This window comes from Notechis scutatus, chromosome 1 (assembly GCF_049901735.1).
Source record: "Notechis scutatus isolate UNSWTSFEM ecotype Mainland chromosome 1, rNotScu1.2, whole genome shotgun sequence".
In the NCBI taxonomy this organism is placed as follows: Eukaryota; Metazoa; Chordata; class Lepidosauria; order Squamata; family Elapidae; genus Notechis; species Notechis scutatus.
Window position 1 is genome coordinate 176,110,272 of NC_142009.1, and position 25,923 is coordinate 176,136,194.

Here is a 25,923-nt window from a genome sequence, read left to right on the forward strand (position 1 = left end):
GAATATTCTTTCCCAATAAATGTCAGTGGATGAAGCATTATCAATGTCATTTTGAAGTGCTTTCCTATTATGACCTTATACAGAATACGTGTTTCTGCCCAAAATTTGACTTTTCCATTTTGGGTTATAAACAAAGGAGTTTGTTAGCTGTGATATTTCACTTTGGCTATAGAACTATTTCAATTTCTGAGGTGTGATAGCATGCTTCAAAATCTTAGAAAGCCAAGAGGCAAAGGAATTATACAAAGAAGCTGAAGTGAAGACATCCAGGAGACTGTTTGAAAGTAAAATATATTTGATTTTTTCAGATCAGCTTGTTCATCGTGTCAGTCATTTCAATGCTTTAAATCTTTAAGTTGACAAAAGACTGAAATAGGAAGTGGGTTTACTAAAGTTTCCTCTAAAAATACCAGTTGTGAATTTATTTACCTGCTTTGCTTACAAGTTTCAGGAACTGCAAATGTGGTTGTATACGATAAATGTAGGGGAATTTTTTTTCCACTGACATCTCAATTTATAAACGCCAGATTTGAAAGTTAGCTTTCAAAGTTAAGGTAACTTTTGCTATGTACCACTTATATCAGAAGCAAACAGCAGATTTCTGAGAGCAGAAACAATTAAGTCATTACTGTGTTTCATTTGAGTTAACCATTTCAATAGTTGACTAGAAATAAATCCAGGTTTGAATTTTTAAAGAAGCAGCCATACTGTTTTTCAAGCAATGAATTCAAAAGTACATTCCTGTAATTTCAAGTTAGGAAGCATATTGAAGCATAGTCATTTTATAGCAGTTTTTTGCACGTAAAGGGTACAAATCCTATTCCTACTTGTTTGGTAATCTGGGGTTTCTCAATAAACCACTTTCAGATTGCACAGCAAGTGTGAAAGTTTCTGATGTTCATATGCTTTTTTTTCAGAGATTTCTGTGCTTTTAGCTTAAATCAAGATTTTTCTTGTTAGTAACTGGTTGAATTCAAGACACGTGACTTTCATTTTTCCACATGATGGTTAAGGAATAAGTTATTTTCATCTGTTTTTCAGCTAAATTAAATTTTATGACATGATAGATCTACTCAAAACAAAAACAGTTCCTTTATGTTCTTTGTCATTCTGGTTCTTTTAGTAGCTTATAAATATTTAAAATCACCCACACATTAGAATTGCAGTGAGTTGAATTAATTTTTGTGGGGTTTGTTTTCTAGAACTAATTGATAGTTAATGAACAATATTTAAAAGTTCTACCTAATCATCTTATATCCCCCACCCCCGAATAAAATACATTTGTAAAAAATAAGTCACTATGTAGCTTACCTCTATGCCATGATTTATCTTTTCTCCTTGTGTATGATGCAATGTGATATCATTATGCAGGTTTACATCATTATGGAACATTTATTTACTTTTTTGGGTAATATTTTAATAAAATTCTTTTTTTTTTCTGTATGTGGTGCAGGTACCCAGCGTGCTAATGCCCGTGCTCCTGCTCCTTATAAAAGAGACTTTGAAGCCAAGCTGAGGAATTTCTACAGGAAGTTGGAGACTAAAGGATATGGACAAGGCCCAGGGAAATTGAAGTACGTAGATACTGGATAATTTGTTTTGCTATTTAAAAGTAAAAGAGCTTATACAGCACCTGTTGGAAAGATTTTAAGGCAGCTGGTATTTTCCTGAACTTGCATGGCTGGTTTAAGTTGTTCCTGACAAGTGCTGAATGTGCTATGTCTGCTGCCTATCACAATTTGCTTTTGAGTCTAGATCCCTATGTAGCCTTAGTGGCTAATAGAAGCATAAGTGGTACTTATTGCCATCTAGAATGAAAGGATTCCCATATATATCTATTATAAATAAAACATTTGAAAAGAAGAACATAAATGAAACCAGTATATTGTAATGGTTAACATTTGGGACAGAATGCAGGAAAACTATATGTGCTTCATGTTTGGGATTAATTTAGCCATTAACTCCCATGCATACTGGAGGACTTTTGATATATCTTCTTTAAAACAAAGATCCACTATGGAAAACTGAACTTGGATAAAATAAATTGCAATAACTTAGGATTGCTTAACTTTACTTTCTTCCACTGTTTTATAACCAAAATAATGTTCCATCCCAAGCTGCTCTCCATTAACTCATATTTGTTTATCTCTTGGCTCTCCTCACAAGTATGTGCTTTAGCTAAAAAGCTAAAGTAAAAACAGTGAGTCAAATGCCAGAAATGTATAAAAACTTGGAACTAGACTACAGACAAAGATTCATGAAATTTCAATGTCTTGAAATATTCTTAATATGCATATTTTATTGTATCAATAAAATATTACCGAATGGACAAGGCAAAATTAAATTCAAATATTAAAGAGAGATGCAATAAAGAGGACTAAATATTTGGTAAACTATGTCTTGAGCAAAAATAATCATCAGATTTACCCATTAATGCAATTATCATATTCATGTTTCTTAGAAATTCTCTTCTGACATATTTATACATAATTGGACAATCTATAATCAAAATGCGTATATAATGTGGATTAAGCTCAGAAGTTAAAATATAAATTTATAAAATATAAATTTATAAAAACTTGGAACAATTTATATTTTCACTTCTGAGCTTAATCCACATTATATACGCATTTTGATTATAGATTGTCCAATTATGTATAAATATGTCAGAAGAGAATTTCTAAGAAACATGAATATGATAATTGCATTAATGGGTAAATCTGATGATTATTTTTGCTCAAGACATGGTTTACCAAATATTTAGTCCTCTTTATTGCACCTCTCTTTAATATTTGAATTTAATTTTGCCTTGTCCATTCGGTAATATTTTATTGATGCAATAGAATATGCATATTAAGAATATTTCAGGACATTGAAATTTCATGAATCTTTGTCTGTAGTCTAGTAGCTCTGCCTCTACTGTATCTTGCTGATGCATATACAGTAGCTGAAAGGAGAGTCATTATAAACTGAGTATAAATATATAACCAAGCAGAAAAGATAAATATTATCATGGATTTATGTAATCTTGATTTGTTTCATGGTAAAGATTAATTATCAGAAGAGACCACTTGCTGGAAGATGCCTTCAATCAAATTATGGGTTATTCAAGAAAGGATCTACAGAGGAATAAATTGTATGTCACATTTGTTGGAGAGGAAGGGTGAGTAGAAGTAAATGACTACCAATATAAAGTATACTTAATACATGATTTGTTTTGCAGCTGTGTGCAGATATTTTAGTGAGCTCTTTGTGGTCTAGAGCAGAAATGAGGAAGAATTACTGCCAGGAAATGCCTGTTATAAGCCTAGAACCTACAGCTGTTCAGATAGTGCTGATTTTCTGACATGTGAGTTCTTTAGAAAGCATCACATTGGCACATATTGAGTTTCTATTAAATCTGCTCTGATAAGATTTTAGTCCTGCATGTTGTACTGCCAACTCTCTGCATTTTTTTTAAAAAAAGGTGATTGCTTTGAAGGACTGGACTGGAGTTATTAGCTGTTTTAGATATATGATTGATGAAAATTGATATTAACTCCTTAGATAATTTAGGTAAAATTGAAGTTTTTCAGCATACAGTCTCACATAATTGCAAACATGTAAGGGAGGGATGAAGATCCCTCCATCACACAACTATATTTATTGGCACTGCTAACTTTCATGCATTTGTGTTTAATAATCATGAAACTTCTAAATTATATGGGCACCATCTCTTCACAGGTTTTACCTCCTTTTTTTTACCACCCTCCCATCATGCAGCGTAAAAGTTTTAAGTGAAGGTCTGTTCATACTTCATCATCCTTCTATACTTAGAAATATCAACCTTCCATGTTTAGAGGCAATAAATTTGCTTTTATTATTATTTTTGAATGATGTTTTATGACTCTGTAGATATGATGTTTTGATAACTCTTCTATTTTGTGAGTTGCTTGGAGTCTTACAAAGTGGTAGCATAGAGATAAGGACAAATAAATAAAACCATTTTTACATTACTTTATTATGTTGGCGCCAACTTATTTTAAACAGATTCTACTAGTTCTGTCCAAAATCTTGTTCTTTATAGGAAATAAGAATTGTGCCATTTTGATATTATTTAATAAAAAGCTTTTAGAACAGAATCTTATTTTAGAATGTACCAATTAGTCCAGGTGTTTATATAGAAAATAATACTTAAAAGAAAGTGTTCTTGGAAACACAAAGTAGAGGTTACTGTGACTCATGCCTGCAGTGTTTTATGTACAAGAAAGGCAAGATGAATCCCAAGATAATTAAAAAATATGAAAATGTTAGGAAACATCCAGAAATGACAACGCTATGTGTAAAATGGCTAAACTCTGAAATAGCGTATTAACAAGTCCCATGAATGTGATGACTGTAGGAGGGGAACCATATGAATTAATCTGGGAACATCTCTCCCAGCTAATACATTTTATTAAAAATCCCAAATTCATATGCGTGTGGAGTGGCTAACCTGATATAGAATATAGGACAGGTTGGTCTAACTCCTCCCTTCCACCCCCATCTCATCCTAAGTTTGTTACCTGGGAAAAGTACTACCATTCTTGTCTTGATTTCAGTAAATGTACTCAAGCAGTTACAGAATTTTCTTAAGGAAACAGGGCAACAAACCTTAATTTTGCTATTAGCATTTATATAAATTAACTATCCCTATATTTACTATTTTTCAGAAGAGGTGTTAATGATAAAGCCTCTGAACATAAAGTAGTTCAATTTGTTTAAAAAATTAGTAAACAAATCACAGAACTTTTAAAAGGTTTCCACCACATTTCAACTTTTGTTTGTTGGTTTGGTTTGTTGAACTGTTTGAATATCCAAGCTTGAATATCCAAGCGATCACTAATTTCTTCATCACCAAATTTTTAGAAACAATGTGGATTCAAAACATGCAGAACATCTCTTTGCTGGAGTGAGATTATGTTTAGGTGACATGTGTATGTTTTAGTAATCAAACTGTGTATTACTAAGAAGTAATTTGTGAGGTGTGGTATTAGTGTTCTTGAATAGTAAACATATGCCCTTGCAGCTGTTGTTGCAAACGTTGCTTGTAATCATTCTCAATGCAAAGCCTTTGGATATACTTGGGTGTCAGAATCTCTTGTAAAACATAAACGATTCACCAGGCAACTAATTAAACAGTTGTATGAAAGTTGCTAGATGCTAGAATTAAAATGTATATGTTGAGGAACATGGTAGTGAGGAAGACATAGAACCTCTAATAATGATAGCTCTGTCTGGATTTTCCCCACTTGGTGCAGGTGATTTCATTTATTAACTTGGGGTCCTGCTCATCCAGGATGTTATTTTGTGTGGTCTTTGGGTGCTGGCACATAAGAGAGTGCAGGAATTTAACACTGTCCCTATCAGCACTTTCAATTAGGGCCAAACCTAAAAGGAATTTTAGATTAAACAGGTTGGAGAGATTTTACTTTCTCTATACTGTTTGGTCCTTTTGGGGGGAGGGGCAGAGTCTGCATCCCAACCAACTAATGGGCAGGATCCATTTCAGGTGTAGGTAGGCATCCCACTTTACTAAAAAAAAGAAAGGGGGTCTTGGTGGGTCTTAAAGGTCAGTCCATCTTCATAGCCTGAGAGACAGGATAATCTGTGCACCATCTCAAATTGAAAGGTTCAAGATTGGTGCCATGTCCTCAATGTATAACCAAAGAGGATGCTGGGCATCAGGTGACCTTCATAATAATTGGGTTTGATGCTTAGCGTATTGGTGTAAGTTGTCACCAATCAAAGTAATGGTCAATTTAACTCTAATTATGGTTATCTGATATTCATATTTCTTCATTGCTCTGTTTCATGATAGGTAACACGAGCATAGTGTAGTTCAGGAAGGGAGGTAATACTATATTTCTGTGCAGTGACACTAAAAATTTGTACAAAGCAACCAATATTTCCCCCATGAAAATATAATTGTTTTTATATAGTATTTCTGCTCTAATACTTTTGTGCTTGAGGTGGTTGATTACAAGATATATATCCATAAACAATGTAAGCAAAATGTTAGAACAGGCTGAATTGCAACAAACCTTTTGAAAACATTGTCAAGAAACTCTTGTAAGAATAGGATTTCCCTCTCCCTTCAATATTTTTACAGAATTTATAGCTGCGATCTAGAAAATATGCAGCTATTTCCACATAAATAGCTGTGTATAACATAAAGCAGGGGTCCCCAAACTCTTCAGCTCATTGACCTCTTCATAAAATTTCAAATTGTTCATCAACTGTAGGAGATGACCAGTTTGAGCCTGAGGGAGGGGTCAAGCAAATCATTAGTTTGGAGTCCCTTTGTGCACATAAGAGCACAGCCCTCCTTGAATTCCATTGACTCTTGTCCACATCAATTTGGGTTGACTATTAGTAGTTCATATTCTTCAGTGAGCTAGCATGGATTAAATTTGTACTCATTTGAATCACCTTGGTTCCTGATTTCTTGTGCCTGACAATTTCCCAAACATTTATTATATGAAAATAATTTAATAATTATTTCTTTAAATAACAGTACTACAAATAATAATAACAACAACATCAAAAAAAGATCCTTGAGGGGAGAGTCAGTACTGTCCGCATTGGGGAACCCTAATATAAAAGAACTGTCTGGTCTAGGTTCCAATGTTTTTTTGTGTCTCTTAAGTCTGGGTCAATCTAATTGCACATGGTTTAAAAAAGAACTAGTGCAGGGGGGAAATTAGAAAATAAAGAAATAATTCTGTTGCCAAAATTGTGTCTTCTTTCCTGAATAGTTTTAACAATAAATAGGATTGTTTTGACTTTGAACATATAAAATATGAAAGAAAAGTCTGAAAGTAAATAGCTGTTTTAAGATAATTGTTGCAATAGTAAAGCAGTTACATAGTTACATATATAGAAGAATATAATAATAGAAGAATATTAATAAATACAAATTTTAACATATTTTGTTAAATGTGTTAATTATTTTGGCGATGTATCATTTTGTGTAGTGTAGAAACTACCTTAGTAAAATTTGGACTTTAAATATTATTGTATGTTTTTCTAACTGGAAATGCAATGAGTATAAATCACGGATATTATGAACTATTGAGATTTGGGGATGCCATAATTCATGGTGTCATAGACTTCTTGTTGCTAATAGAATTGCTATGTGGAATTTCTATTTTTCAACTTCTGAAGGCCAGTAATTCTCTTTTGACAGGAGGGAAAAATAGCATCATATTTACATGAATTGGGACTCTCCTTGATGATTGCAGTAAAAAAAATTAAGCAAGGACCAAACTATATGCAGAATATGGCTTATTTGAAAGTATTCATTGAATCTTGTTTAAATGCAAGTCTATAAAGAATGGCTTCATTCCCTGCTGCTCAAACAATGACAGATAATTTCTTCAATATATATCTACTTAACGCTCATCTGAAAAATGAATTTCATTTAATTTCTAACCATTCACAGTGATTGGCCATTATAAGCAAACATATTAAATGAACTGTAATTCTTTTAATAAAATACAACACTCCAAAGAAAGAAAAATATAAAACAGAAAAGTAAGAGCTCAAAGTAAATTTGGATTATTCCCAATGAAAAAAGATGTAATGATAAGATATTGGTTTTGAAATACCAAAAATACATAGCATTTAGATAGGTTGTGCTTCCCCTCGCCACTTTTAGGCAGGGTACATCACTCTTTCTTCATAAGAGACAATCAAACTTTTTATTTTTCGAATTAAAAAGTGTTTTAAAAATTTGGTAAAATCTCTACTTAAAACATTATATCCAGAGTATTATCTCACCTAAAGATGTCCCTACTGTAAAAGCAGGACACATTAAATATGTTGTCATACATGCTTGTCCATCACTTGCTCTCTAAGGTAATGGCTTGCTTATAATTGCTTACTTATCATTGCACAAGAATAAATCTACAAAGAGACTGAATAGCTGAATATCTTAACCGATAGATGGAGAAAATTCTGTCTTTTATTACAACACATTTCTTATCTGACAGGTAAATTTGACTTTTATAAAAGATCTCTTATATTACATAATGATTTAAACAGGGTTGGGTGTGTGTGAGAAAGTTAAAGCAAAACAGAGAAATATTTTATTTAGAAAAAACAAGTGAGCTTTAATTTGCTCACTGTTTTCCTATCATCTGTTATGCCTATATTTAATAAACTGAAGATACTAGTTTGTATTCTAAACAGCACCTGAACTAAAGAACAGTAAGCTTCTATGTAGAATAAATGTAGAATAAAGAATACAGATTCACTCATTTCAGGATTGGAATGAAGTACAATTAACCCAAACCTATGCATTGCAACCTATTTAATAGGAAATTTTGCATAATCTGTGCCTTTAAATCAGAGATACAATTATGTCTGGTTGAATGCAAAATAATAAATCTACATTTTCATATGTTCTGAAATAGAAATCAGTGCTTTGAATGTTGCTAAGGTAGTGTACCACTAACTAGCTTAGTGACATTCAAAGCAGTATAAATGGTCATTAAATGAAATGTTCAGAAGCTACACAGAGATGATTGAAAGGATCCAAAAATATTGAGTGTGTGTGTGGGAGGGAATGAATCATTAATTATCTGAGGCAAATATTTCTTTGTTTTTAATTTTCTTTTTAAAAAGTACATTTGTATGGTATCCCTTTATGTTTTGTTGTTTTTTAAGACTGGACTACAGTGGACCTTCAAGGGAGTTTTTTTTCCTGGTATCAAGAGAACTCTTCAACCCATACTATGGTTTATTTGAATATTCAGCCAACGACACATACACTGTCCAAATTAGTCCAATGTCTGCTTTTGTCGACAATCACCATGAATGGTAAGAACGCTGGATCATAGAAATACTGTTATTTTTAAAGAGCATAGGTTGTGCTCTGCTTGCTCATTTACTATGAAAGATCCAAGTAAGGTAAATCAGGTACATCTCTTTTTTCAAATAATAGACTATACCCAATGATCTGCCAACTTAAGCGGCTAACACTTAAGCTAGGCGTGAGTGAACTCCTACAGAGCTCTGCTGCCTCCTAAGTATCAAGAGTTCAGCTTGCCAAGGCATAAAATCAATTACTATTCTAGTCTTTTTGTTTTGAAGTCTGCTTTTTTTAAAAAAAAAATCTGTCTGAATCAGTAAGATGTGCAATAATCTTTCTTCCACTTCTCTCATGTTAAGTTTTCTCACATAGTAAAGCTACTTTGTGGCTCTGTGTTTTGTACCATCTCTTGGAGTATCCATGTTACTATAAGAAAGGAAAACAATTACCTAATCTGTCCACTCTTGGAGGATAAAATGCAAAATAACATTAAAGGCAGAGTCAAGTCAGCCAGAAAGAGATTGAAAACAGTGTTTACTGCATCTCATTAGTCTGAGTTCTTTATGTGAATACAAAAAAAAGTGAATGAAAGGGGGCACAAAAGAGTGGCCCAATTTCTTATGTGACAAAACATTGCTGTTTTCAAGAACTGCACAACATAATATATGTCAAGAAAATTTATCATTGATGTATTTTTCACCATGTACTTCATGTCTGTAGGTTGTTGTCTTTATAGAGCCATTGGAGGGAATGAAGTTTTTGATTGGTTTTCATCAGTTCACAAACACACTCAGCTCTAGCTCTCCGAATCAGGAGAGATGATGAATCTCTTGTCTGGATGCTACAATGAGCTGGATGAGAGCCAGTAAACAGTAGCTGAATCCTAATAATATGGAGGGTCTGTGATTAGGACAATTTCCTTGTCTGGGAATTAGGCAGGTTGCCTGTTCTGAAGAATAGTCTTGCATACCCTCTGAAGGAACAGCTGGTTAATTTGGGTATGTTCTTCCTGTTATACTATGAATGGAACATAGGTGGCCTCCATAACAAGGATTTCCATATCTTTCTTAGCTTTGCCTGGTTCTCCAGTAAAACTATTCTTTATTGGGCCTTCATAATGGTATATATCCTGCTAAAATCAGGTTCCATTATTGCAACGTATTTTACATGGGACTGTCCTTGAGGTTCACTCTCAAGTTTCTATTTGGGCAAAATGCTGCTGGTAGCTTGTTGATGGGGGCAGCTTACCTACAAATAAATTATACATCAGTTTTCCTCAACCTAGTGTTCTCCGGATAAGTTAGGATTGCAGCTGCCTTGCAACCTAGGCATTCTGAGCATTACAGTTCCAACACATAGGTTGTTAATGTTCTCAAGGAATTGCATTGATTCCCAGTTTGTTACTGTGTCAATTTTATGTTGCCTATACTTTTTATTGACTCACAGTAATTAAGGAAACAAGAAAAACATTTACCAGAAAAAATATAGTATTTGCCTTCCACATGAAATAATAACCATCTTCATTGTATTTATATTTCAAAGGGCAAATATTTTTGATATTTAATATTTAATGATAAATCCTTTAAATATGAAATAATGACAATATCTTGTTTAAATGATGATCTTATGGAAATGTAATGCAAAATTACATTTTGGACATGGATAACAGTATCAAATTTACTTACTGAATTAGCATATATACCAAATTTAAATAGATAAATAATAAATCTAAACTGTACTCTAATTTCTTTGTAGGTTCAGATTTAGTGGTCGAATCCTTGGTCTTGCTCTGATTCATCAATATTTGTTAGATGCCTTTTTTACCCGACCATTTTATAAAGCCCTTCTCAGAATGTAAGTAGAGAAATTTGACCAGGTTATTCTTTGTTTACAGAAGACATATCTGGATGCAAGTCATATCTGTCATGAACTGCTTTATGTCTATTAAATCATATTATAAGTTTTTCTTTCAGAATGTAAGTAGAAAATTTGACCAAGTTATTCTTTATTTACAGAAGACATATCTGGATGCAAGTCATATCTGTAATGAACTGCTTTATGTCTATTAAATCATATTATAAGTTTTTTTAAATCACAGACTGCCTTTACACTTAATGTAGTGATCAAGGAAACTATTTTGGAGACAGAAATAAATATCTTTCTGTTTTCCTATTTTTGATAGAATACTTTGTCCTTTTTGCTTCAGGAATCATTTATTAGAGGATGAACTAAATTCAAAGATACATGTTGTTCTGATACAGTATGAATATTGAACAGAAAGTTTGCAAGGTATCCACATTTAGCATCATATAACTCTGTAGTTCTAGGGTATTCCAGTTGCTGATTAATTATTGGTTTGAATCTAATCATTTAATTGAATTTAATTGATGCTCTAAAGTGAAAAAAATTGAAATAACATTTTTCTAGTAAAATGGAAATGAAGTTTTTTATTGGTAAGTTTTTATTTTGGATTTTAAGATGTGCCAATGAATGAATGAACGTGTATCTATATGTATGAAAGAAGACTTATCATAAAGAACTCTAGCAGTAATAATCGTACAGATTTCCTTCTTTGTTCTCCTTATTATTGAATGAATAACATAGCTACCCTGCTATAGTCTTGCTATGCTGCCTCTAAGGTGATTGTTCCTAAGAGGGATGAATAAACAATGCTGGGAGTATGCAAACAGTATGCAGTCCCAGCATAGTCATTCAAGGTATGAATCATCTCCACTGTCTAGCCAAAGCAAGAAGGCTCCAATATTAGGCAGCAGTAACATAGGAAGATGTTGAAGTGCAAAGGTTTCATTTCATACTACACAGAAGAAAGCAGTGGTAAACAACTCCTATATTTTATCAAAAAACCCACGGTGGATAGACCATCTTGAAGAAATCCATATGTGGTTATTAAGAGTTGACTTGGTAGCACATAATCATCTACTCTTCATTTGTTCACATCAACATAATCTAGGTCATTTTTAATCCTCTAATTACTTCTTGTTTATTATAGATTGTGTGACCTAAGTGATCTGGAATATCTTGATGAAGAATTTCACCAAAGTCTACAATGGATGAAAGACAATGATATACATGATATCCTCGATCTCACATTCACTGTAAATGAAGAAGTTTTTGGACAGGTGTGGGCAATCTTTTTTTTCTTTCAAGGGCAGTCTTTTTGGTACTTATTTTTACAATGCTTCTAATTCTCTTCCTGGATCATCTTGCTTCCAATATAAGATAATATTTCGGTAGAAGAGAATATATGTAGCTTAGGGTTGAACTGCATTGTTCCTGGTGTTCTTTGAGCTTGACTGTTTGAAAACATCTACAAGGATACAACTAAGCTCAGAAAACACCAAAACTTCCAGATAAGTTGTCATTTACATATTGCTTTGGTACATTGCTTATTTTGCCTAAAAGCCAATATTTGAAACTGTAGAATAAAGGTAAATTTATGACCATAATTGTTACCTAATCAAATCCCAAATCTAAATGTGTCCTCCTGCATGTATGAAATCAAACAGTAATTGGGATAAATAATCCTGAAGTGCTCCTGACTGGGCCAATTCAGTGTAGATCCAGAAGTCCTCCAGGATAAGAAGACTTCAGTGTTGTAATGAGGTCATTCCAAAACAGAGACAATTTGGAGTATGGGGTGCGTGGTGGGTGGCAGCTGTTTCCCGTAGATAGCAGGGCTGGCAAGCATCCAGTATCCAGATGTTATACTCCTGGATAAGAATTCTTCATTGTACATGAATTCTTGTTCTAATATGTACATTTTTGATGCTTTCAAGTTTTGTGCTTGATACCACTAACTCCAAAGTTAAATTTTTAGCTCTTTATATATTGACCAAATTTGACCACTTCAGAAGATCAAATCAGCCAGGTTTTATCAGCCATTTGGGGAATTAGCATCACTTTCATACATTAACATTTCTCTTTGCAATAGATCCTGCTTTATAATATATTGGTGGTAATTTGCTTTTAAGATTACTGAAAGGGAATTAAAACCTGGAGGTGCCAACATTCCTGTCACAGAAAAGAACAAGAAGGAATATATAGAAAGAATGGTGAAATGGAGAATTGAGAGAGGTGTGGTGCAGCAGACAGAAAGTTTAGTACGTGGTTTTTACGAGGTAAAATATAAATCTGTTTTCATATATTGCATGCATTAAGTGCCTAGAGCATTTGTCACGTGTTAGGATTATCTATGATTCATAATTATTTCCTATCCTGCAACTGTTTAAATCGTGTTGGGAACTACTGTATTGCCTCTGAAGTTGTTCCACTCAGGCTTTGTCATTAATGTCACTAAAGTCAGGCAAACTAGACTTGATTGTAATAATTTAATACACCCTACATATGAAGAGGGTAACCAGTTAGGGATTGACAGAGCACAATTATGTTGCATTTTGAAGTTGCATATTTTTACCTAGACTTTCAGTTGTTCTCAAGGTCAACTCCCGCCGCCAAAGTCATTCAGATGGGGCATAAGTTGCATGATGGGAGAACCTACTTATTAAGTGCAGAGCAAATGCTTTTCATACAGCGGGTTCCCATCATTCATTCTTGCATTTCAAATAGGTCTTGAAAAATGTCTGGCTCAAGCCTAAAGAATTATCACCAATCAATGTTAAAAGTAGCGAGCTAATTATACCATTGGTGTGACTTTCTAGATCATTGGTGTGACTTTCTAGACCACTGGTGGTCCACGAGAAAATTTTGGTGGTCCGCAGAAAAATTATTTGCATTTTTTATATTGCACAAATCAGGGATCCTCAGACTACGGCCCCTAGGCCGGACACGTGCAATGAACATTTGTTTTGCTGCAAAGAGTCTCTTTCCTCAGAGTCTTTTTGTGCAAGTCGGAGGGGAGTAGAAATTCCGACTTGCGTCTGCTTCAGCCTCCTGGTGTGGGGCTTTGGGCGAAGGCTGGATGGAAGAGCCCAAGGGCTTTGTTCCAGTGGGAATGCATCAGGGCCTGAAACTGGCTGACCTTCTCAGCCTGCTGAGCCTCCAGGTGCCGGTACCTGGCCTTGCACTCCCGCAGGTGTTCCCTCTGCTTGGAAAGCCAATGCTCATAGTCCTCAGTGAGGTGCTTCTGCTGCGCCTCCTTCTCAGTCAGATCCAATTTGAACTGAGCCAGCTGTTTTGCCAACTGTTTCTCATGGTGGCTGCTTAGCTCCAACAACTGCTTCCTGTTGGGGCCCTGAAGAGCCTGGGCGGGCAGGCGAGGAGTGGCTGGAAGGGGTGAGTAGAGTCTGGCGAGGCGCCCCTTGACATGAGTGAAATTGAATTGGCCACGCCCACCCAGCCGGTCATTAGGCAGATCGTATTAGTGGTCTGCGGGATTTAAAATTATGAATTTAGTGGTCTCTGAGGTCCAAAACATTGGTGATTCCTGTTCTAGATGGTTGTCATCACAGGGGATATTACTACAAGAAAAAGCTATTGAATATTCCTGGTAGGAAATCAGCCTTAGGCTCAAGAATCACAATCCCTTCTAATATACAGTATATTGATAGTGATTTCTGGGTCTCTGTCTAACTTCAGTGGAACAAATTCCGCTGGAGCATCTAAAATTTGATGTTGAGAATGCACAGCTTGGAGATATTTCCACATATTATTTGTGGTATGAATATACCTTCTAATGCTCTGCTTATATTTTAAATATATACTAGAAAATGAGGGAAGTGCTTTTCTTTCAAATTTAGTGGCTATATCTAAATGTTGCACCAAAAATTACAGTATTATGAATTGTGGACCCTATATAATAATTGGCGGAAATAAAAGCAAAAGATACATATTGAATATATATTCTCTCCTAGGTGGTTGATGCTAGACTGGTGTCTGTATTTGATGCAAGAGAACTAGAATTGGTTATTGCTGGCACTGCAGAAATTGACTTAAGTGACTGGAGAAATAACACTGAATATAGAGGAGGTGACATCTTCTAAAATATACATACAGATATACATATGTTGTTGGTTGTAGTTAACCTGAATGATCATAAATTGAATTAAATAAAAGTGTGATTTTTTAGTGTGTTTTTATTTTATCCCAAAAACTATTTTAATTTGCAGTGTAATTTCACAAACATATGGTCTTCTTTTAAGTTTTCACACGTCTTTGGATTTTCCCATTTTGGAATAGGCAATCCTTTAATTTGATAAAAGAGGTAAAATCCAAAACAGCATGACTAGCAATATGTGAGATCAAATGAGTTAATCTAAGAAGTTACACTGGTATTTAATTTGTAACAAATAGTAAAAATGGCAAAAGTTGGGAAATAAGAGGCTTTTCAATGAAATGATGTTTCTGTGACAGTTAAGAATGGACTTAATTGGTACTTGGACTTTATTTCTGAAAGCAAATTGAAACATGCTTATACAAAGTACTGAGGTCTTTTGTAAAAAGTCTGTTGTTTGTGCAGATAGACATTAATTTAAAGAAAATAAATGGAAATAAAATAATTAAAACAGGCCATGCCTGGGAGTTGGGGACCCCGGCCCTAGACTATTCTTAAAATAGATTTATTATTAAATTTATTTTCTATCCATCTCGCTATGAAGTGACTCAGGACATCTTACAGCATAAAAAAATTAAAGTCATCAACAATAAATACTCCTAACCCAGTGGTTATCTATCACAGTATCTCTGATAGATAGCTACCCAGCCTATATTTGAGGTCTTCTAGCAAAGAACTCATCATTTCATGTGGTTAGTCTGTTCTACAGTCCTAGCTGAGAACTCATATACTCAAGAGATTTCTTCTGAAGTGAGGGTTCCTTCAGTAATCTCCCATGTTCTGTTCAACACTTTACTAATTTATATTAAAATAGGCTCTCAAATATTTTGATTAATAAAAAATAGATGTGATACTATCTATAATAGGAATTATCCAAACTACTTTACCTTACTTTTATTTTAGGTTGTTTAAATCCTTGAATTCAATTCCCCATTATTTCCTGAGGCTGTTTTTCTGCATCTTTATCTTATTCTCCTTAGATAGTATATCCATCATTCCTCCAACTTTTCTATCATCAGTAATTTTTAACTCATGTTTTAACCCGTGTACATTTTTGTGAAGTTTCATGTCCAAACATGACACTACATTCTGAAAGTCTACCAAGGGAACAAGAATTAGTCCCATATATATGATATAAAATTTGATAGATTAATTTAGGAAATGTTAGGGCCTACATCTGCAATATTGCTCAGTTTTTAGCATTTTCTCATGATTTTTTAAAAGCAAGATTGCCCTGAATAATATATTATTAATTGTTATTAAACAGGATACCATGATAATCACATTGTAATTCGATGGTTTTGGGCTGCTGTGGAAAGATTCAACAATGAGCAGCGGTTACGGCTTTTACAAGTAAGGTTGCAGTTAGCATCACTGTAGTTGATATCAGCATAATAAAACACTGTTAAAAACTATGAAGAGTTGGAATTTCAAAATTGTTGAATGGCTTGATAAATAATTTTCACTCCTTTCCTGATTCATCCATATGAAAGCAGCAATTACAGGTTTTGGGGGAGCAGGGATTTCTGTCTTAAATATTTAATAGGTTGCAGTAGTGGGAGTAAGTCAGTGTACATTCATTGTTGCCTTTTTTCCATTTATAATTCCTGGATGAAACAAGTCTACATGCTTTATCTTGCTGCCCTGTCTCATAAACATTAAGAAAAATTCTTTCACTATTTCAGGACCTGCTCAAAATATTTAGATTAGCATAACGTTTTCTGCTTGATTATAGATTCTTTAAACTAGTAAGGGAAAAAAAAGGAAAAATGTCTGCAAACAGAGTTCCAAACAGAACCCCCACCCTATCAGAACAAAATGGAATGAAAGAGAAATATTCTTCTGTTTTCTGTATTTTATGCTGTGACTAAAAATCTGTCTTTGCAATCTCTTTAATTCACAAAGAAAATTACTGATTGATTTATACCAAATGGGGTCAGAAAGGGAGGATCAAACCTGATTTTATTTTAATTTTTTCCTTCCTCTTCCAATTCCATTTTTCTGGACTGAAAAAATAGGAAATATACATTAAGATATTTTTTTAAAAAACAGCTTTGTATTAAATACAGATTATTTGCTAATATTGTGACCTCAAAGTCTTATGTATTACTACAGTCAATTGCAAGAAACCTATATAGTATTCTATAGTATAATATTTTAATTGTCTTCTTCCCCTACTCATTCAGTTCCTTAAATAAGGACATTATCCCTCCAGAGACTCATCAGTCATGGGGATTGCTTTAATTGGGAATAAACTTTTACTATTGCTGCTAATATGCATGAAGGAGATACTTACAAGACCAGGACAATGCCACGTATCAGTGATTCCACACATTATGAGCGTAATATAATGAAGCATTTTCTATAGAATGTGCTAAATCTTGTCCTTTAATGGCATATTGCTGCTGTCAGAAGAGCAAGGCACAACGAAGGTGATTGGGAATACTGGTGATGCCTGCACAGACAGGAATACCTGCCTGTCTCCTACCCCTTGACCCTAGCCCATCTCACCAGCCAAGTGCAGATACTCCATTTTCCCTGTTCCTGCCTGTTTACAGGGAAGTCAAAGAATCTGTGCTTGGTAGGATAGGAGAGACAGGGCAGTCAGGAAGAAAAGGAATGAGACAAAGATTTTAAGGGAAGTTACCAGTGGGGAAATCACCATGTATGGAGAAAGTTGACTGTATAGGACAGTGATGGCTAACCTTTTCAGCTTGGTGTGTCGAAAATCGGGAAAAAGTGTAGCCTTCCTCGGGTCGTGTGTCACTTCAAGAAATATCAATAATTTGGTTTATGACGGACTGGGCTGGGGTGATCACACAGGGCTGTGAAACTCGTCTCCCTGGTCTCAGGGCTGCAGGTGCAGGATGTGGGGATCGGAAGGCCACCTTACAGGGCTGTGAACCTCATGGATCTCCTTTCCTCCTGTAGCGTTCCTGAGGTAATGAAACTGACAAACCTCAGTTTATGGCGGTTAAAACTGGTTCTCTGCTGCAAAGATCTTGCAGCAGCGGTGACACCATGCCTCCACGCAACAAGCAGGGAGCAGGGATTGGAGCAGAGCACAGGCAGCCTCTAAATGTGCAGGTTTTCCCCACACCAACAGGCGTGTCAGTCAAAGTGCCTCGGCGTGTCACGAGTGACACACGTGTCATAGGTTAGCCATCACTGGTATAGGATTACCAATGGAAATAGTGACCTCATAAAAGTTAGTTCATTCCTCTTTTTAAAAAAGAAATACTTGAATTACCAAGAATACACTGAGTTTTCTGGCAGCCAAATGGGAAAAGGCAGTCCTCCAGGAGGCCAGTTGAGGCTCTATTGATCACAAATCTACAGGTGAAACTCGAAAAATTAGAATATCATGCAAAAGTTCATTTATTTCAGTAATGCAACTTAAAAGGTGAAACTAATATATGAGATAGACTCATTACATGCAAAGCAAGATAGTTCAAGCCATGATGTGTCATAATTGAGATGATTATGGCTTACAGCTCATGAAAACCCCAAATCCACAATCTCAGAAAATTAGAATATTACATGCAATCAATAAAACAAGGATTGTACATAGAACAATATCGGACCTCTGAAAAGTATAGCATGCATATGTACTCAGTACTTGGTTTGGGCCCCTTTTGCAGCAATTACTGCCTCAATGCGACTTGGCATGGAAGCTAGCAGCCTGTGGCACTGCTGAGGTGTTATGGAAGACCAGGATGCTTCAATAGCGGCCTTCAGCTCTTCTGCATTGTTCGGTCTCATGTCTCTCATCTTTCTCTTGGCAATGCCCCATAGATTCTCTATGGGGTTCAGGTTAGACGAGTTTGCTGGCCAATCAAGCACAGTAATCCCATGGTCATTGAACCAGGTTTTGGTGCTTTTGGCAGTGTGGGCAGGTGCCACGTCCTGATGGAAAATGAAGTCAGCATCCCCATAAAGCTCGTCTGTGGAAGGAAGCATGAAGTGCTCCAAAATCTCCTGGTAGACGGCTGCATTGACCCTGGACTTAATGAAGCACAGTGGACCAACACCAGCATTTGGCTCCCCAAATCAACACAGACTGTGGAAACTTCACACTGGACTTCAAGCATCTTGCAGTGTGTGCCTCTCCATTCTTCCTCCAGACTCTGGGTCCTTGTTTTCCAAATGAGATGCAAAAGTTGCTCTCATCAGAAAAGAGGACTTTGGACCACTGAGCAATAGACCAGTTCTGTTTTTCTTTTGCCCAGGTAAGACGCTTCTGACGTTTGTTGTTCAGGAGCGGCTTGACGAAGAATACGACATTTGAAGCCCATGTCCAGGATTCCGTCTGTGTGTGGTGGCTCTTGATGCACTGACTCCAGCCTCAGTCCACTCCTTGTGAAAGTCCCTAACACTTTTGAATGGCCTTTTCCTGACAATCCTCTCCAGGCTGCAGTCATCCCTGCTGCTTGTGCACCTTTTTCTTCCACACTTTTCCCTTCCACATAACTTTCTATTAATGTGCTTAGATAAAGCACTTTGGGAACATCCAACTTCTTTTGCAATTATCTTTTGAGGCTTTCCCTCCTTATGGCGGGTGTCAATGATGGTTTTCTGCACAACTGTCAGGTCAACAGTCTTTCCCATGATTGTGATTCCTACTGAACCAGACTGAGAGACCATTTAAAGGCTCAGGAACCCTTTGCAGGTGTTATGGCTTAATTAGCTGATTAGAGTGGGACACTTTGAGCCTAGAATATTGAACCTTTTCACAATATTCTAATTTTCTGAGATTGTGGATTTGGGGTTTTCATGAGCTGTAAGCCATAACCATCTCAATTGTGACAAATCAGGGCTTGAACTATCTTGTTTTGCATGTAATGAGTCTATCTCATATATTAGGTTCACCTTTTAAGTTGCATTACTGAAATAAATGAACATTTGCACAATATTCTAATTTTTTGAGTTTCACCTGTATCCTAGGGTCCTGCTCCATTTGACATCAAATGTTGGCATAGCAAAGAACTAACCGCATGCTCTAATTGAAAAGACTGCATCACTTTGATTTGCCTTCATCTTACCTCATTGATATATCTTCAGAAAGCAGTAAGTAGACTGTCCTTGCCGCAGGACAAGGCAGGTGTAAGGACAATCCCAAAAGCTGTCATAGCCAGATCCATACAGTACTCAGTATGCTTGTTCAGAAGTACTCTGTATTCTACCAACATACTTCCATACCAGGTTCAATAAAGTCTTGAAAAGATTGTAGTTTGAGGCATTTGGAACATTATATATCCTTTCAAAAGCTGAAACCCCATTTTTTTTTCCTGTATACATTGCCTTGATTGCTCTTTCTGTACAGTTAACACAATCGTAAAATAAATTTTATTGTTTTCCAGATAAGAGGTCATCTATGTATTTACAAATAGAAAATAAAAATAGAACTATGCATTAGATCATCCTTTTCAATAATAGTCACAGTGTTTTATGTTATTTTCCAGTTTGTTACAGGTACATCCAGTATACCTTATGAAGGTTTTGCTTCTTTGAGAGGAAGCAATGGACCAAGAAGATTCTGTGTAGAAAAATGGGGCAAAATCACTGCTCTGCCCAGGTAAAGTAACTCTAAGAATATTTAAAATAAATCCACTGGAAGCAGATGATTTTGGGTTTCTTTAAATAAAAGAGAATCGAGGGATTCAGCATAATTTGTTTCCTGTTCCTTAGATTTGCTTACTGTGAAGCTTAAACCACTCTTACTTTATTTTTGTCTCTAAAAAACACTCTTTCTTTTCAGCAAATTTCTACATGAAATACAAACATAGTAACATTGTTTTGAAACTATTCCTTTCTGCCCCATTTTTTCTATCTTTCTCTTTCCCATTGATGTATAATATCTGACTGTAATCTCAGCTGCTTGCCCTGATTATGGTCCTGGGTAGAATATAGCATTATATATCTGTGTCAAGGAATGAATGTTTGTTAAAAGAGGTGGAAAGCAGACTCTTTGAGCAAGTATTGAAAACCTAATGATATGGGGAAAAAATCCATAAGACTAACAGAAGATGCTACTTTTAGTTGGTAGATCTGGCGAGTTAGAAGAACCAAAATCAGAAACAGAAATGTCTTTAATCAGGAGTGGTCCACAGTGATGGCACATGTTAAAAAGGTGTGGAGCTTCAATTGCCTAGTCATACCCACGATTATGATGGCCTTAAATTACAATATGACTGCATAGTATCAGCTGCTCCTTCTTCAGAGTAGTAACTGGCGCTCAGTCTCTCAGGATGCACAAGCAAGGAGAAAGAGACAGAAGATTTGGAAGAGAGAGAGAGATGGCTGCAGTCTTACATTTATAGTTGCTGCTTTTCTGCTCTAGTTACTGCTTTTTTGATATCTGTAAAAACTAGCTTATCAAGAGTCGTGTCCTTAAATCTCTGCTAACTCCAAGTTACTAATTTGAAAATCTGTCAGGGTATAGCCAAAAAGATCCTATTGTTCTGCTCTGCAAAATACTGTAATGTGTTGAGCAGAAGGCAACAGGGAGCTTCTGAGGCAGCACTTGATTTTTTTTTCTTTTTACCAAATAGCAGCAAGTCTTTGGCTGATTCTTTCTCTCATCCCCTTTCCTGTGACATGCCTCTAAACTTTTGCTTCTATTTTTCCTTAACAGCAGCTTGTCATATCCTGACATATAAACTGTGGTTAATTTAAAGTCTGCTGGAAAATCTCTTGTGCTTATACCCATTACCTCTCAGATTGAGAAATAATAATACCTCTGAGAATAGGTGAAATAAAACAGCCTGTTTTTTTCCCCGTGAAATGACGATAAATGTTAACACATTGAATGCCTGAAAATAGACTTAATTTTTAATTCTGACGTGTCCTTACGTTGCTGCTGACCTGGACTCATAATTTTAGCATGACTAAACAACATTTAAAAGCATGTAAGCACATTTAAGTGTATGTATGGATGTAAACATGTTTAAATAAAACATAAGATTAATCATAAATTTTTAAGAAATCGTACTTTGATCCCCCATCTCAGCTTTGGATGAAAAAAGTTTTCTTCAGTTCTACAGCACTTGCGTACAGAATTATTTAAGCACTCAATAGTAAAAGTTCCAGGTGCTGCCTAGTACTCGCTGACTGACTTCCCATTTTTTGAAGGCAGGGAGCTTTCCCTTGAAGAATCTGCTGCTGTGTAACTGGAGACTGATTTAAAATACCGTCTAACCTGTCTGAGTTTTCAGTTGCAAATATATTCTTAGTTTATGATCTGCTGAGACACATTAAGATTATAGTCTTCCTTGAACATTTCTTAGGTCAATAAAGCTCAAGCTTTACTGTCATGGAAAACCAGTTTTGCTCTTATGTGCACTATCTACTTTCAACTTATTATAGTTGAGATATAAAGAAAAACAGAATTGAGATAGATCCTTCTCCTTATCTTCCTGCACTTTGAGTTCACTGGAGGCATGATGGTAAATGTTGCAGCCATGTTGAAATATGTAGGGTGATAAAATGGGGCAGGGCATATGTAGGTGAATGGGCATTACTCATAAGGATGATGATGGACAGGTGTGAGACCAAGCAGTGAGGCTGCTTTATCTCATCCAGTTTAGTCCCTTTTTTGTTTGTAGGTAATTAGTTTGAACCTCCGTTTATGAAACTTGTTGCCAAGTTATATTGGGTTTTGGATCCACAGTAATTTCATTTTATGGTAAAACTAAGAATGAATTCTTTTAAAAGGAAAGTTAATGGACATGGTCATAAAAATTCTATTATCTAAGTATGTTAGCATATTGGAAAATGAGAATTATCAATAAATGTAATGTAACCCAGGAGAATTCTTACTATGGTTTTCCTTCCTGAATGCAACTACTTTATCAAAGTTGTAATAATGATAATTTATTTGCAGATTTAGTGTTCTGAAATATAATAAAAAGAAGAGTAATGAACTGGCTAGAACAATATTGCCTCTGTTATAAAATCCACCAAATGAATAATTTTCAATGTATTTTAATAAAGTAATAGCAACTCTATTATATTAAGTCTAATTTTATTTTCATTCTGATAACTTCCACTGTTTGAAAGTGACTTTTGGAATGCTGCTGAAAAGCTATGATTTGTAATCTTGAAAATATTGCAAAATATTTTAACTGGGGCTGTGCAGTGACTCAGAGGTTAAGATGCTTGGCTTGTTGTCTGGAAAGCTGACAGCCCAGATTTGAAACCCAGGTGCCATATGACAGGGTGAGCTCCTGTCCTCATCCCAGCTCCACATAACCTAGCAGTTCAAAAGCATGCAAATGCAAGTAGATAAATAGGAACACTTTGGTGGGAAGGTAACAGCCCTCCATGACATCATGCTGGCCGCATGACTGTGGACAGTGCTGACACAATGGCAATCCTGTCTCAAAGGCAAATGGAGATAAGCACCACCCCCTAGAGTCGGCAACAACTAGTGAATAAAATCCACACGGGACTGCTTTACTTTTAAATCTTACTTTAATTTCTTTAAAGATTTAAAGATCATTTTCCCCCTCACCCATCGCAGTAATTTTGAAAAGTAAAAACATTGTAGAAGGTTACTAAAAATATAAATTAAAAATATACTACATACTGGCTACTGTTTTGAAGCAAACAATTAGTTAGCAAGGCACAGAAAAATAACAATAAATGTGTTTACAATTCATCTTTTAATCTAGGAATAAATTAACTTCTAAATTAGAGTATGTTTGGGAACAAGTTCTTGTTCTTAGTTTTTCCGCACTTGATTTTTGGTGTCATAAAAACTTTCTCTCCATTTTTCCCCAGAGCTCACACTTGTTTCAATCGTCTTGACCTTCCTCCTTACCCATCGTTCTCCATGCTCTATGAGAAGCTGTTGACAGCTGTTGAAGAGACGAGCACATTTGGTCTTGAATAAGACGCAAATTGTCTAACCCAGTATCTGGGACTTTTGTGGATCACTCCCCAAAATACACAAATGCTTACAGCAAGTTGCAAAGATAAAAACTATTGTACAGTGCAATTGGAAGAATGGGACTTTGTGATTGAGAAAAACTAACAGCTGCATGAGTAGGGTTGTGGCCTTGTTCTCATGAGCACCAAATGTTTAAAACTTAGTTGGATTTTTAAAAATGACAAGAGATTAGCAACAATTAGACCGCTGCAAAATCTAATACATCTCAAAAATGGATTTCATCAAAATATTTGAACGGAGTTCAGTGAAATACAAAGATTGTTAGCTTGCTGCTAAATTGTAAGAGGATAAGTAAAAAATGCTTTTTTAAAAATCAAATAGGAGTTATTTCCCAATGGTACACTACTATATGTCTTACCCAATACAAGAATATGCTATATATGCTATACCTAAATCTATGTGTGCCTGCATGACATCTATTGCATTTCAAAGATACAGCACAAAGAACAGTTATTTTCTGCAGCTTAACAAGGGTATGAAGAGAAGTTGGCAGCAAAAGATGGTGTGAACAGAAAAACTTTTAATTAGGAGAACCTGTACAATTGTATATGCAAATCATGTTTAGCAGAAGGAGAGCTATTGTAAGAGATTAATGGTTAACTTTATTCTTTATACTGCATGAAGGCTTTTTTAAAAAATAATGTGAGTTTATCACAGCATATCAGGAAAAAGAAAGCCTCTTACACGGTGACTTTTGTTTATTTTTATAAGTTCATAATATTGATTTTCTTAGGGTGTAAATAAGAAAATAGACCTTTTTTGTTCTTTTCACTTTTCCATGCTTAAATAGTTCTTGTGTTCAATTATTTACACAATTAAGGTGTGTGTGTGTGTGTGTGTGTGTGTGTGTACACACACACACACACCCCTTTATTTTTTATAAAGGTAAGGTATTCCTGAAACTATTTTTTTCACCGAATGTACCAAAGTCAAAGGGATATTGTGAATTAAATAACAAAAAATATGTATCACTTCATGCAAAATCTATCAGAGGTAGCTACTTTAAAGAACATGATTTTTATTTCCCAGTTACATTCTAGTTAATGTCAGAATTCTGCAGTTAAATAATAATGTTTAAAGCTCGCTACATGTAATGTGTAATATGCATTTTATTTCAATTCCACTTATTTTTCCTCCATTAACTAATTTCATTAGAGCTGAATACAGATACAGCTGAGTACATGTTTCATATTTTGCTGCTTTTTTACTTTTGTACAGCACTATTATAAGCATAATGGATCTGGAAAAACAAGAGGACTAGCACCTAAATGGATGAACCACTTTGTGTCACTCTCACATTTAGCAGCAAACTGTCTCCAAGATGTAAATTGTTTGTAGTGTCTTTCTAAACCCACATTTTCACTGATTAGTTTTCTTATAAATGTTTCTTAAAATGAAGTACTTTTCTATGGTTTATCCGAAAGCATGAATTCGCCCTGTCAAATAAGCTTTTAATTTTAGAAATATTAAAAGGGATTGAACTTGTTTATAAAGATCTCCTGTGCTGAAAGACCAGTTTCCTGTATGGCAGAGGAGAAAGGGGTGTCTAGTCTTTTATTCTGGTTCTTGTGATCACTTAAGAATGAATACAATGCACGTAATTTACTTCTTTACTCTTGATGAACATGGATGATGTTCAGGCCATTGCATTTCCTGTCTCTTAGAAACAGACTGGGATAAATGCATTTTAAATCAGTCATTGCTATGAAAAAAGCTAGATTTCATTCACCTGAAATCTAGCTTAGCTACACTGGTGTAAAATGGAGGCTATTTCTACATCTTTCCTAAGTAAGATTTTGGTTCTGTTTGAGCAGAATGAGGAAATCACAGTCAGCCTCAAAACCAAGATAAAATACCTTTTCTTAAATACAATGGTATGTCACCTCAGGTTCTGCTTTTTCTAAATGGGTAAAAAAAAAAAACAATTGAACAAATCTCAGAATGATTCATGTTTCAAGAATTTAGTCACATCATTTTAGATTTTAAAAAGTATAAAAATGCCCATAGGTTTTGTATTATGTTTGCTAACAAACTGAAAACAGAATTTATAATCCATATGTGGATTATATGTGAAGGGATCCTGTTGTCCTGTGAGCAGGAAAATTCTGC

The 25,923-nt window shown here is 35.1% G+C and overlaps 1 protein-coding gene across 3 annotated transcripts in view; it reads left to right on the top strand.

Annotated features, from left to right (window-relative positions):
- Nucleotides 1–25,212, top strand: part of HECW2 (HECT, C2 and WW domain containing E3 ubiquitin protein ligase 2) — a 195,469-nt gene extending 170,257 nt beyond the window's left edge. For all 3 annotated transcript variants that reach the window (XM_026667978.2, XM_087949536.1, XM_087949537.1), the window contains 10 exons: nucleotides 1,454–1,574; nucleotides 3,050–3,163; nucleotides 8,689–8,841; nucleotides 10,589–10,687; nucleotides 11,844–11,973; nucleotides 12,826–12,972; nucleotides 14,665–14,779; nucleotides 16,132–16,217; nucleotides 20,327–20,439; nucleotides 23,646–25,212. In XM_026667978.2, the coding sequence (XP_026523763.1) occupies nucleotides 1,454–1,574; nucleotides 3,050–3,163; nucleotides 8,689–8,841; nucleotides 10,589–10,687; nucleotides 11,844–11,973; nucleotides 12,826–12,972; nucleotides 14,665–14,779; nucleotides 16,132–16,217; nucleotides 20,327–20,439; nucleotides 23,646–23,757 (1,190 nt within the window). In that variant the 3' untranslated portion in view covers nucleotides 23,758–25,212. The remainder of the gene's footprint in view (nucleotides 1–1,453; nucleotides 1,575–3,049; nucleotides 3,164–8,688; nucleotides 8,842–10,588; nucleotides 10,688–11,843; nucleotides 11,974–12,825; nucleotides 12,973–14,664; nucleotides 14,780–16,131; nucleotides 16,218–20,326; nucleotides 20,440–23,645) is intronic.
- The last annotated feature ends 711 nt before the right edge of the window (nucleotides 25,213–25,923 follow it).